The following is a 14,041-nucleotide window of genomic DNA, read 5'->3' on the forward strand; positions in this document are numbered from 1 at the left end:
ACAGTGACATGTCAGGACCCGGCTCTGCATTAGGGTAATTTATCACAGCGTGTCGGAGCAGGTTGATATTGACTCACCTCTCTCGGTGGTTTCTAAGCCTGCAGGTGTGGGCGATCTCGACCCTGTCTCATCCTGTAGTCTTCTTAGTTCTCCATCTTTACCATCCAGCTGCCTTCTTAGAATAGCCAGCTCATCCTAAAAAAATCCACACACGCAAAACACCGATCATGAAAGGAGTGCTAAGAGTGTGAAACACCACCATGACGAGTATCAGACTAGCAACAAAACATGCTTCTTTTCTTTTCTGTTTCATTGCACAGACGACAGATGTTTTGAAAAGGTGCAACTATGGAGCATTTAGCAATTAGCTGCCTCACCCAAAAGCTTCCCAACGCTATTGTGTCTTAAATTAGAGCATAGCTGTGGTTAGCAAAGCATACTGAAGTCTTTCATTGTGGCTCAAACACTACCATGAAAAAACACGGCATGGTTAATAAATAACACTGTCGTCACCATATTAAACTATATATCGCCAAAGGAAAATTCAGGCGTAATAATTTCCAATTAGATGACTTTTCTTCAAAAATAAAATAAAAAACAAGTAGGAAAGTTTCAGTAAGTGAGCAGAGCAATAAACCATGTTTAAAGGAACGTTTTTGATTTGACACTACACCCCTTCAAGTAATAAATCTGATCTGGATGCATCCTGTGGACTGTGTTTTATGAAACAATGCACTCTTCCACACACACCCAAATGTGGGTTGTTCTAGTTAAAAAGTCCTGCCAGGTTTCTGTCTTTAATGAACCCATCTGCTGCATCAATAAGCCAGGGTTATGGAAGAAATTAACTTTGCAGAAGCTTACTTTGAGTCATTAATTCCAGGTGAAACCCTAAGTTAATATACAACAGCTTTGCTGCAGACTTCCTGACACATGAATGGTAATGAAAAGTAAGTTATGCATTAAAACCAAGCATTTTTTTTTTGTTTTGGGTTTTTTGTTTTTGTTTTTTTACAACAAGGGAACACAGGACGATTATCTGAAAATGCAAAACACATATGTGAATATGTCTAATTTTATACTAATTGTTGACTATAATATTAGATTATATAATATTAACTGGAAAAGGGATGAATATTTGAACATTCCTAATCTATAAAAAACATGCTTAAAGGCAAGCAGATAATAAAATGACAACAGCAGCAAGCTAGGCCAACCTCGAGTGCCTGGATTTTGTGCTCCGTCCTCTGTTTTTCATACTGCATCTGGCCCATTTTGATTTTCAGGCTAGACAGCCTTGCCATTAGCGACTAGCAGTGCACATGTTAGCCAGGAAAGAAGAGAGAAAGAAACTGAGCAGAAAGGAAAAAACAGACACTTGAAGAAGGAATAATATAGTTTCAAGTCGACCCAGTCAAGAAAGTCAAGAATGAATATATTCGAGGAAAAAGTGAGGAAAAGGATAAAGCAGTGAAAATAGTAAAAGACTGAGATAACTGTCCGTCATCGGGCTCACCTTGGTCGACTTCAGTTTCTTCTCATACTGCAACCGTTCGTTCTCCATCTCAGTAATGCGATACCTCAGCTCGTTAATCTCCAGGATCAAACCCTGAAAAGAAGAAAGAAGCCCCTATTAACAACAATCCCACACAAATTCAAGGAATTCTCGTTCAACTATTATTCCATGGTGATTAATTGAATGCAATTCTCCATACAATATGCTCAAGTATCATAAAAGCTCGATAGAAATGTCCAGATAGTCAATCTTCACCATTGTCCAGAAACAAGAATCCAGTGACGGATACCTCCATTCAGCACTGGGGCCGTGGGGTGATAAGCTCTTTGTATGGGTGTCAAGCAGCCTTTAGTGAGAAATTTATGATTCAATAATACAAGCGAACAGCCTGAGGTCGTAAACAGATTGGACCACTGAAAAGATTCAACAGTGTGAAAGTAAACATATACAATTAAATAAACAGTTAAAGAAATATAGGCTTTCTTTACAAAAAAAACGTACGCGTTATCTGTCCGTCAACAGTTTTATGGGCCCTTAAGCTTTAACACAATTGCATTTGAATCTTCTAGTGAGCAGAGAGCTCAACACTGTCATCAAAATGAACAGGTTTGGTACGGTAATAAACTTGAGGAGCTAAAAGAATGATGAAGGGAAAAAATGCCTGATCTCCTTTTCCCTAAAACACATCGCTGACCATCCTAGACCAAACACACTCAAAATTCTGTCACGGTTTCTTGCAAAATTCAGAAAAGGGAATAGACTGATTCTGTCTGATCTGGTTCATATGAGTTGATGGGATCATATCCTGTTCAATAATTTCTGTCTGCTTCTTACACCTTTACTTTGTACTGTAGTCAGAGACAGTAAACAAATCCACAGACAGGAAACAAAACAAAAAGGAAAAACACCCTGGAAAGATAAACTCAGCATGTGTGTGATTTTGGATAACCTCTTTTCCTTCCACCCCCATACAGGGAACATGAGGCATCCATCTGTTTCCAGCAAATCGTTCTTGATACAAAAAAGCTACCACATGTGTCTCTACACAACACTAGCACAAAACCTTCACATAGACCTCTGCTTGACACCCACACTCATTCTAAGACATGCATGTCCATAGACGGAACGGAGTTCCTGTGGTACAAACTATTTACCAGCGAAACGCAAAGCCACCTTTTAGAGAGAAAACCGCATTAGTCTTTGCATCGTTTTTAGCATTTAACAAATTAAATGCATATATTGTATAATATTGTATATAATTTTATAATTAATGTATACATTTCTACTTAAATTCTTTATCACTTCACAACTTAAGATTTTCATATTTTCTATATTTGTACAGCAAAAGAAATTCTATTTGTACATCTACGTTTTTCTTATATTTTATAGCTTGTTCTTATCCTCTATAGCTATGTATATATTTTATATTATAGCTAAAGTTTTTCTAAATTTAATTACTTATTTTATTCCATATTTATTTTTATTGATAATCTTTATTAAAGTCACGGGTGGTCGTATAAGCATTTCACTGCATATTGTTCTGTGTATGTGACACATTAAATCTAAATGAATTTGAATTTGATTAAAGTAATTTATGGTGTCAGTAAAAGTTCTGAATTATTTCTTTTTACATTTTACAGAACACCACTTTATTTTGTCCAAATTATGAAACAACACACATGACATTAGATAATTAAGTAACACATCATCAACAACAGTCAGTTGTTATTTTCAGACACGATGATCAGCTGTTCTGGAACAGTTTTGTCAAGTGCTTTTGCAAAATCCATCAAGCGCCATGATGAAACTGGCTCTCGTAAAAACTATCTCAAAAAAGGCAAGACCAAAACTTAATCATTTATCGTTACCAGCCTCGGAAATGACTGATTAATGAACTCCAGATTATGAAGGCTTTACAGAGCCTAAGTAGCAGACACATCTCAATATCAACTGTTTTAAATAGATTTTTGCATATTTTGGATGTCTTCAGCAAAACTCAGGAGGGTCCATGCAATTAGAAGGTGTGTCCAAACTTTTCACTGGTAATGTAGCTGTAATTGGCATTATAAATTAAATGTGTAATATACAACCTCACTATCTCTAAATTGTTCATCGAAGTTTATTTTCTCCTTCTCCATGGCAGTCAGCTTGAGCTTTAAATTGGAAATCTCTGCCATCAGCTCCATCTTCTGGGTCTCAAGCGTTGATCTACAGATAAGCTCCTGAAGTACAAAAGAGAACCAGTGAAAATACAGGATTAATGGATATATATTAAAGCTGATAAGGCATCGGGTTCTGTAGTAAGATGTTGTCAGCCTTGAGGCTGTGCAAATGAACCCAATATTTTTTAAAAGGCACTTAAGAACCATAAAATGATTTGAATTATTCAGTTCCAGATTTCTTTTTTTCAAATTCGCTGTCATAACCCATTCCCTAATCTCAGAAGGCTTTAAATAAGATGTTCAGCATTCCAGCTCAGTCAAAAGGTGTTCTGTAAGGTTGAGATCAGAGCACTTTTCAGCCCGCTTAACTTCTTCAACTCCAACCTTGCCAAACCATGTCGTCATGGAGCTTGTTTTGTACACAGGACTAATGTTGTGCTGGAACAGGTTTGGGTCTTTTAGTTCCAGTAAAATTTAAACTGTAATGCCATAGCATGCAAATGTATTTCTTAACATTTCTTTGTGGCAACACTTGGCTGTGATATATACGGCTGATGAAACTGGACTTAATTATGTCAAATATATTCCAGCATTGTGATGTCCCAATTCCTGTTTCATCACAAAATGTGCCTCTTGATATGGTCACGGGGCAGGCTGCATAAATGTGAACAACCATCTAGCAACGCACCTGTTGTAGCATTTCCTCTGTGGAGTTGAGTTTTTCACGGTGTTCCTCAAGGCACAGGTCTAAATCTCTGATCTTTTCACCTTGGACTTCCACCTGGTCTGTCAAGACACTCACCTGCAAGAAATCATTTTAACTGTTAAAAGCGGACTCTGGTCTGAAAGAGCATGCCTGTTTAGTTGTACTTCCATTCAACATTAAATAATTATGTTACGTGGTGTAAGCTTAGAATCAATAATAATAACAATAATAACGAAAACATTTTGAAGGGGTAAATAAATACTGACAAACATCCTCGCAAATGTGATGATTTTGTGCCATTATGTTCCAAGATACAGTAAATACAACTGAATATTAAATAATAGGGATGAGAATCACCAGGGACCACCCGATACACAACTCCGAGATACCTAGCTGCAGATTCTGTTAATATCATTCATTTTGGGGGAGCAAGGTCTTCTGGAGCCTATCCTAGGAAACTTTAGGGCATAAGCTGGGTATGCCCAGGACTGGGTGCCAATACATCGCAGGGCACACACTACAGGCAATATGGGAACGCCTAATCTGCATGTCTTCGGACTGTAGGAGGAAACCAGTGTACCCGGAGGAAAACCCACCAAGCACTCCATGTACATGAGGCAGGAATCGAACCCATGACCCCGGCCACAGTGCTAACCATTACACCACCGTGTTTTCCTGTTAGTTTAATGATTTTATAAATATCCTGATTCAATATAATTTTTTTAAACAAACTTACAGTAAATAGATAATAATTAGTACATAAATAAATTATTTAAATTACAAAATAAGTAAATTATTAGCTCCTATAATATTGTGCTTCCTGCAGATGTGTGAATAGTTTAGTGTGCACCATCAATACAATTATAGAGAACCGGCAATATTTTACCACCTCAACCCAAACATATACATAAAAAAAAAAAATTAAAAAAATGAATTGTGGATCAATTATGAATTCATGAATTTGTATGGCATGAACGTGATGTCAATTTTTCCGCATCTCTACAAAATGACACATTAATATTTTTACAAATATGATTTTGATCAAGTCTTCCAGCCCTTGCAAATACACAAAGGTATTTGTGTGTATGTTGCCATGCAGAGAACCAGTCAGATATGAGAGAGATAGCACTTTAGTCCTGTGAGCGATGAGCACTGAGACAAGTTTAGCTCCAGGGTCTACGCAAGACAAGATGCAGTTCAAGATACCGTGCACTCATTTATTGTCCCTGCTCGCTGATACTGTTCTGCACCCTCTCTCTCTATTAATGACTCTGCTTAAAGACCAGACATAAAACTGAGCTGTATAATATGTTAGAACATAAAAGATGATTATAAAAAAGATGCAATAAATTTATCAACAATGAGTATGTACACAGATTATGTTATAGATTATTATATATACCTGAAGCACGAGGGATTCCTTGTCAGTTTCAAGGCGGTTAAGTCTGTCTTGGTAAATATCACCAGTCACTGAAATGTGCCCATTTGACTGTAACAAACAAACATGTTTAATTAATGTACAAAAACTTTAGCAGTTCATGATGAACTAGTCCTAACCAAAAATTAGGAAAATGAAATGTAAAGAAAAAGGGATATATATATATATATAGCATTTGAAACTGAGTTTGCAAGACAAGTACTTCTCATGAACTCTTTGTTCATCTAGCACCACCTTAAATGGTGAATAGACTAACACAAGCGTAAACAGAGCTGTGGTATTACACGCTGACTCTGGCATTTGTTTGGAAGTCTACCAACCTCTTTCTCAACATACAGTACTAAAAACCAGTTTCTGGATAAACATATAATAAGCATCATCATACACGGAGACGTAATATCATAAAAAATGTTGCCTTCGCTGTTCTAATCAACCTAATACATGTTTATCTATTGGTGGTAAATCTATAAACATTGCTACATAATTCAAAAGTATGTTTCATACGTATAAATAACAAAAGAGTAATGCCATTTACGACACGGCAACATTGTGCTATTATTATTACTCTGCTACATGCGAAAGGAAACAGCAGTAATGTGATACTGTTATGAAATCAGAACACATACTAGGTGTCCCTGTAGCCACTCCACCAGACTCTGTGCTGTCGAGTCGGGTATCTGGCAGCGCAGTCCCTCTCTCTCCTCCGTGTCCATGAGGTCCAGAACTCCCCTCAGATCCTCGATTAGGTGCAGCGCCCGCAGGTTTCCCATGAACGGTGAGGTCGGAGACTGGCAGTCAAAGATCCCATTGGAATAGTCAATCGATTTGGAGCCTGTGAGACAATTAACAAATATGACAGCGTCACTCACTACAAGATGATAGTTTGTCAATAAAAATTCCCAACATGTGTTCATAAGTTCATTTGCAAAGTTTAATATTTTCAATATGAATCATGAAACATGAATGGTCAGGTCAGGCATTATACTGTTATCATGTCCACACTTTGTTGATCTTTAATGAAGCTATACAGGCAAACACTAGGTGCAAGGCAAGTACACAACGCACATAGAGGCAACTAGGGGCAATTAAATTGTGGCCACGCTATCAACAAGCATGCTTCGGGAAATGGAAGGTAACTCATGCAGGCACAGGAAGAGCATGTGAAACTCCACACAAACAGTAACCTGAGCTCGATTAAACTGTGGACCCTGGAGCCATGACTACCTAGCAACACTACCTGCAGTGCCACCGTGCCGCCTTGTTAGGATATCAGTCAGGTACAATTGTCTAAAACTGAAACGAAAACGACATGCCCATCCATCCACTGGGATATAAAGACTATATTTCTGGTCCAGGTCAGATAAAGGTTACAGTTACGATGGCCTCAGGGCGTCATATAATATAACAGGCTTTGACCTGAAACACCAACCATATAATTAACTTGGGATAAAAACCTACATTACTTCATACGCCGGTTCACACTCATCAAGGACTCGCAAATGTCACTATAATGATAGTTAAAGTTGTTTTTTTTTAAATCCAGTGTGGATACTGTACTACAGTTGTTCACATAAACAAAACTAAGGGTTTAGGGGAAGAAAAAATTCTTGGAGAGAACTGAAATCTTTTTGTTAGTTTTGTTGAACTATATTTGAACTTGACTGTAAGTAATGCAATGTACGTCAACCGTAATAATAAAACTTATACACTCTGATGCCAAAAGTTTGTGGACACCTGACCAAACTGCCACAATGTTCCAAGCACACAATATACAGTGGTGTGAAAAACTATTTGCCCCCTTCCTGATTTCTTATTCTTTTGCATGTTTGTCACACTTAAATGTTTCTGATCATCAAACACATTTAACTATTAGTCAAAGATAACACAAGTAAACACAAAATGCAGTTTTTAAATGATGGTTTTTATTATTTAGGGAGAAAAAAAATCCAAACTTACATGGCCCTGTGTGAAAAAGTAATTGCCCCCTGAACCTAATAACTGATTGGGCCACCCTTAGCAGCAATAACTGCAATCAAGTGTTTGCGATAACTTGCAACGAGTCTTTTACAGAGCTCTGGAGGAATTTTGGCCCACTCATCTTTGCAGAATTGTTGTAATTCAGCTTTATTTGAGAGTTTTCTAGCATGAACCGCCTTTTTAAGGTCATGCCACAACATCTCAATAGGATTCAGGTCAGGACTTTGACTGGGCCACTCCAAAGTCTTCATTTTGTTTTTCTTCAGCCATTCAGAGGTGGATTTGCTGGTGTGTTTTGGGTCATTGTCCTGCTGCAGCACCCAAGATCGCTTCAGCTTGAGTTGACGAACAGATGGCCGGACATTCTCCTTCAGGATTTTTTGGTAGACAGTAGAATTCATGGTTCCATCTATCACAGCAAGCCTTCCAGGTCCTGAAGCAGCAAAACAACCCCAGACCATCACACTACCACCCCCATATTTTACTGTTGGTATGGTGTTCTTTTTCTGAAATGCTGTGTTACTTTTACGCCAGATGTAACGGGACACGCACCTTCCAAAAAGTTAAACTTTTGTCTCGTCGGTCCACAAGGTATTTTCCCAAAAGTCTTGGCAATCATTGAGATGTTTTTTTAGCAAAATTGAGACGAGCCTTGATGTTCTTTTTGCTTAAGTGGTTTGCGCCTTGGAAATCTGCCATGCAGGCCGTTTTTGCCCAGTCTCTTTCTTTTGGTGGAGTCGTGAACACTGACCTTAATTGAGGCAAGTGAGGCCTGCAGTTCTTTAGTTGTTGTCCTGGGGTCTTTTGTGGCGTCTCGGATGAGTTGTCTCTGTGCTCTTGGGGTAATTTTGGTCGGTCGGCCACTCCTGGGAAGGTTCACCACTGTTCCATGTTTTTGCCATTTGTGGATGATGGCTCTCACTGTGGTTCGCTGGAGTCCCAAGGCTTTGGAAATGGCTTTATAACCTTTACCAGCCTGATAGATCTCAATTACTTTTGTTCTCATTTTTTTCTGAATTTCTTTGGATCTTGGCATAATGTCTAGCTTTTGAGGTGCTTTTGGTCTACTTCTCTGTGTCAGGTAGCTCCTATTTAAGTGATTTTTTGATTGAAACAGGTGTGGCAGTAATCAGGCCTGGGGGTGACTACAGAAATTGAACTTTTAACTGTGATAAACCACAGTTAAGTTATTTTTTAACAAGGGAGGGCAATTACTTTTTCACACAGGGCCATGTAGATTTGGAGTTTTTTTTCTCCCTTAATAACATAATCTTCATTTAAAAACTGCATTTTGTGTTCAATTATGTTATCTTTGACTAATAGTTAACGGTTTTTGATGATCAGAAACATTTAAGTGTGACAAACATGCAAAAGAATAAGAAATCAGGAAGGGGGCAAATAGTTTTTCACACCACTGTATATGCTGCAAAGTCCAAAGACGTGATTTGTCAAAGTTAGTGTAGAAGAACTCAAGTAGCCTACACAGAGCCCTGAAAACCTTTGGGATAAACTGGAATGCCGACTGCACCCCAGGTCTTCGTTTCAGACATCACTAATGCAGGAGTCTAACCTCACTAATGCTCTGGTGACTGAATGAGCCCAAATCCCCACAGCCATGCTTTAAAATTTAGTGGAAAGCCTTCTAAGAAAAGTGGAGGTCATTAAAACAGTAAAGCATATGCATGTGAGGTCCAGGTGTCCACACAAGGTGTCGTCTTTAAGTGTGTGTATATACAGTAAATATTACCTGCTATGATGCCATCCATTTGCTCCAAAGCAGCTGCCAACATATCGCTGGCATCAGACATCATCTTTAGTCTGTTTAGTTAACCCTGGAACCATGGAAAGAAAAAGATCATTAAAAATAAATCACATACATTTTTTCACTACTGTTATATTGATATGTTATATGATTGTATATTGTCGTATGATGATCTGTCATAAGAGAAAAACAAACTACAGTACACTATAGTTTATAGGTTTATAGACAGTGAAAGCTATAGCTACTAGTTTGTTGCTCAACCATTTGGTTTGGTTACTGCAAGCTCATGACAGCTAATTTTCCATCAGTAGCTACATTTACATATAGAATATGTCCTCAATCTGCCTGAAATACGTCTGACTTTCCACCTTAACAGTTGGAATGGATGCTATTCTGATATGCATTTACATGCACAAAGCATTATATTAAGGAATTTTAGAACCTAAGTCCTTTCCCAACTTTAAAGTTAGCTTATTGATTACAAGAAATCTGTCTCATCTGTTACTGGTGATATGCTTCATTACATATAAAAAGGTAAGCCAGTTATTGTTCCTCCAGAGAGCAAGAGACCAAGTGGATAGAAAACAGAAGAAAAGGTTCATGTGAGAGAGAGAGTTGTTCTCTCAGAATTTACTGAGGAATTTCCTTCTTTATGTTACTCTCACATATAGCAAAAATGCAGAGAAAAAATACTTATTTCATCAAGAGAAAAATTACTTGGATCAAGTGTTCGCATGGCTAATATTTACTTATTGAATTGATTATCGAAGGTTTACACCTCCTCTCTCATTCAGATTGAAAATGTAATCCGATCGCACCAAATTGGGTCCAACTGAGGCGTCTACATGATCAAACTGGGCTATTACTTCTATTATTAGTGGACAATTAGGACCATGTAAACACATGTAGTGTGCCATGTCCTTCAAAGACTTCAGCCAGCATGGCATCCAAAAGTTATAAACTGCCGTAGCTGTCTGAGATCATCTCTGGCGCTGCCCCCAACTGGCAAAATAGTTTATGATTTTATACCATGTGCTTTAGTATAAATAAAGATGTTGACTTTTAGTAAACCTCAAAGTACAGCACTGTAACATTTTCACTTGCAAGAACTAACATGTTAAGCCCTGATGGCTTGGAGTTCCTTGATACATGCTTACAAACTAAACATCGACTAGAAAAATGGACCATGGGTTTGTTTATGTGGAGCCAGTCCTGGACAGAAACGAGTGTAGAAGTGGGTGTTAGAAGGCAGCTCTTGCTTTTGCTCTGTCTCTGCCGTATATAAATCAGTGATGACTTCATCTGAAGCAACCTCTTTACATGACATGGACTTCCACATACGGGTTCACTCTAGGGCAAAATATTTTCTATAATACTTGCTAGCAAACAACAGGAAATAAAACTGTGAGCTATAGCTGCCATAATATTTTTGTTAAAGTCTACACATACATGTTTTTTTTCCATAAAAAGAAAAATCAAAGAAAATCAGCTAAAACCGACTGTGAGAATGTATGAGAGATGTATTGTATTGCGATTCCTTTGTGTATATATATATATATATATATATATATATATATATATGAATATTTTATAAAATCATAATACTTACAGAATCTCAATACAAATTAAATCGGTACAAAGGTACTGCTCCAGTGATTCCCGTCCTTAGAATGAATATACAGTATTTAACCACTTAATCTAGGGCTGCTCGATTATGGAAAAAATCATAATCACGATTATTTTGGTCATGATTGAAATCACGATTATTTAATACGATTACTTATTGACTTTGGAAATATGTTGCATTTATTGAACAGAACAGTGAATTCTCCTTAAAACAGATTAAGACAGATAAAGCAGGTAAAGGCAAACAAGGTCAACAATGTAGTGCCTTTCTGAGCTGGATGGAAACGGAGTTGCACTGAAGAGCGTGTCTTTAATGGATGACTGTGTTGCCGAGGATGTTGTGGGGGTTGTTCGTCGTTCTTTCTGTTTCTTTATTAGTTGGTCATATGTCGGTCTGTGTTTAAATTTTAAATAGCTAAAAAGATTTCTGGTGTTACTAACCGGGGCCGACACAACCGCGTAGCAAGTCTTGCACCCAATGTTTTTGATCCACGTCCGCTTCTTCGAATCCAAACTGTTCCCAAACAACAGAATTGCTTCTACCTCTTTTGTTGACCAAAGACTTCTGTGGCTGCTCATATTCTACCATTTTCACTCGCGCTGATTTTTAAATGCGATCAGATACCACATACGCAACTTCTTCGCTGACAGTATAGAGTGAGAGAGTTCGGGCTTCTGGAAGGGGGAAAGTGCGGATGTGCGCACGTCAGAACACAGGTCAAAAAAACTTTTTAAAAAAGTGAATAATCGTTATTTTTTTTCAATTACACCATTTTTGTGATCGTTGAGACCCGAAATCGAAATTTGATTAATTGCAAAGCCCTAACTTAATCAGCAATTTAGTTAGAACAGTATCAGAGTAATTGTACTGTGATTTTACTGAAACATAATTAATTAACATATTAGTCAAAGAGAGTTACTTTATAATACCTGTAATGTTTACATTCGAGTTATTAAAAGTTGTTTGGAAAAAAAATCATTTATATATTTTTTGTTTGTTTGAAAGTATATCAAGCTCATAATCTTGTTGAAAGCCAAGCCCAAGTTAAGCATCCATGCTGAAGAATGATGCATTTGTCCAGCAGCCATTAAAAGTGCATAAACTACAGGAAACTGAGGTTGGTTTTATAGGGAAAGCCTGTGGGTGTAGCCCTGTTTGCACCTTTTCAGCGTCCAGACGTGTATTCACATTAGAGATCACATCTGGCCTTACATGACAGCCACAGACTATATTTGGATCTTTCTCACCTGCCAAAAGCTGCCTCAGCGAAATTCTCTGCTCCTGAGGGCTTTCTCTCTTTCCTACAAATTTGGCCAGCTTGTGGCGACAAAAACCCCCAGCATGTTCAAATATATGAGTTCATCTTAAAATTCCTAATTAAATGCAAAAGTAATTTGGAAAACAATTTTGTTTTTTTTCCTCTAAAATGAATGGATGCCTATTATGTACTTACAAATTGACATGATTTTGTACACCTACACTGCCTGGTCAAAAAAACAATAAAAAAAGTCACATATACTAATACTTTGCATGACAGCCTTTAGCTGTGATTATAGCTTGCAATGTGATTGCCAATTCATGAGTCAATGATTCCTCATGTGCTCTTGCACAGTCAAAGCCCAGGAATAATGTCCCTGCTGTCAGAAAAAAATCCCTAGATGTGATAACAGCTGACTTCATTTTTGCCACCCAACATTGCTGAACCTAGACCTGACCAACTGAAACAACCCTACATCATAACACTGCATCCAGATGCATGATGGGTAGATCGCTTCCTGTGCTTCCGATCTTACCTGAAGTCACCAATCACTTTAGAATAGGGTCCGCCAGTACTCATCAGACTGCATGATCTTTTTCTAATGCTCTGAAGTAAATCTTAAAGCTCCCTAGTGAACTGAATTTTTTTTCTGGAAAAGAGTGATTTTCTGATGGCCACACAGATTTTTAGTCCAAGTCCTGAATATTCTTGTAGTACTGTGCATGTTTTAATGTTCTTAGTTCAATTATTTAACATTGTTGTGTTTATTGACTGACTGTTTTTTTTATAATGCAACTTAACCAAATGTTTAAATGATCTCCATTCATATTTTTTTTTCATGTGCGACCACATTTCTTATGCAAAGTTGACATTTCACCACTATGCTTACAGGTTTTAATAATGTGATGTAGGCTTCTTAACTCAATTTCAAATCCCCTTAATTAATTTCTTGACCGCTCTTAAGTGGCGACTCTTTTTTTGGCCAAGCAGTGTATAAAATTTCTTTTAAACCATGATGTGACAGTACAGAGTGGCATTTGCCATCATCAAGTTGACAAAAATAAAAGGCTGGGTATCATGAGGTTAGCATTATCTTCTAAAACAGCTCTTAAACCTAACCTTGCTCAATAAAATGTTTATAGTGGCCCACACAGGCTTACTGAGAGACTTTTCTAGTGCCCAGGAACACAGGCAATCTTTGGAGAGGGGGAAGTGGGATGATTCTTCACTCGTCCGCTGTTCCCTAGGCTACGGAGTCAGGACACGACTATTGGCCAGGGATTGTAAAGAATAATTGGGTCATTTACCTAAATTATTGGCACAGCATTCAGGCTGCTGCACCGGGACACAGGGCACTCTGTTGAAAGACTACTGGGTGCAGTCTGGGAGGTTCTTTTGGCACATAGCCCAAGAACACAGAAGTACCATTCTCTAAAGATTTAATTTTTCTTTTTAACGACAGGTAGTGCCCTTGTCCTGGAGAGAATAACACCACTGAGTCCCTTCCTGTCTAATAAGATGGCAGAGACTTATAAAGCAAGCTTGTTCCACTCCGCTAAACATTTACGCCTCCTTTATTTCATTACATTCGTGCA

The 14,041-nt window shown here is 37.8% G+C and overlaps 1 protein-coding gene across 5 annotated transcripts in view; it reads right to left on the minus strand.

Moving 5' to 3' along the window:
* Nucleotides 1–14,041, minus strand: part of ppfibp1b (PPFIA binding protein 1b) — a 41,798-nt gene that overhangs the window by 17,354 nt on the left and 10,403 nt on the right. For 3 of the 5 annotated variants that reach the window (XM_053500392.1, XM_053500393.1, XM_053500391.1), the window contains exons 2-9: nt 9,547–9,631; nt 6,449–6,654; nt 5,787–5,873; nt 4,367–4,480; nt 3,607–3,738; nt 1,517–1,609; nt 1,218–1,310; nt 78–195 (exon numbers count right to left, since the gene is read on the minus strand). In XM_053500392.1, the coding sequence (XP_053356367.1) occupies nt 78–195; nt 1,218–1,310; nt 1,517–1,609; nt 3,607–3,738; nt 4,367–4,480; nt 5,787–5,873; nt 6,449–6,654; nt 9,547–9,610 (907 nt within the window). In that variant the 5' untranslated portion in view covers nt 9,611–9,631. The remainder of the gene's footprint in view (nt 1–77; nt 196–1,217; nt 1,311–1,516; nt 1,610–3,606; nt 3,739–4,366; nt 4,481–5,786; nt 5,874–6,448; nt 6,655–9,546; nt 9,632–14,041) is intronic. The other 2 variants (XM_053500395.1, XM_053500394.1) reach the window with 1 other exon arrangement.

This window comes from Clarias gariepinus, chromosome 7, assembly GCF_024256425.1.
Source record: "Clarias gariepinus isolate MV-2021 ecotype Netherlands chromosome 7, CGAR_prim_01v2, whole genome shotgun sequence".
Lineage (NCBI taxonomy): Eukaryota > Metazoa > Chordata > Actinopteri > Siluriformes > Clariidae > Clarias > Clarias gariepinus.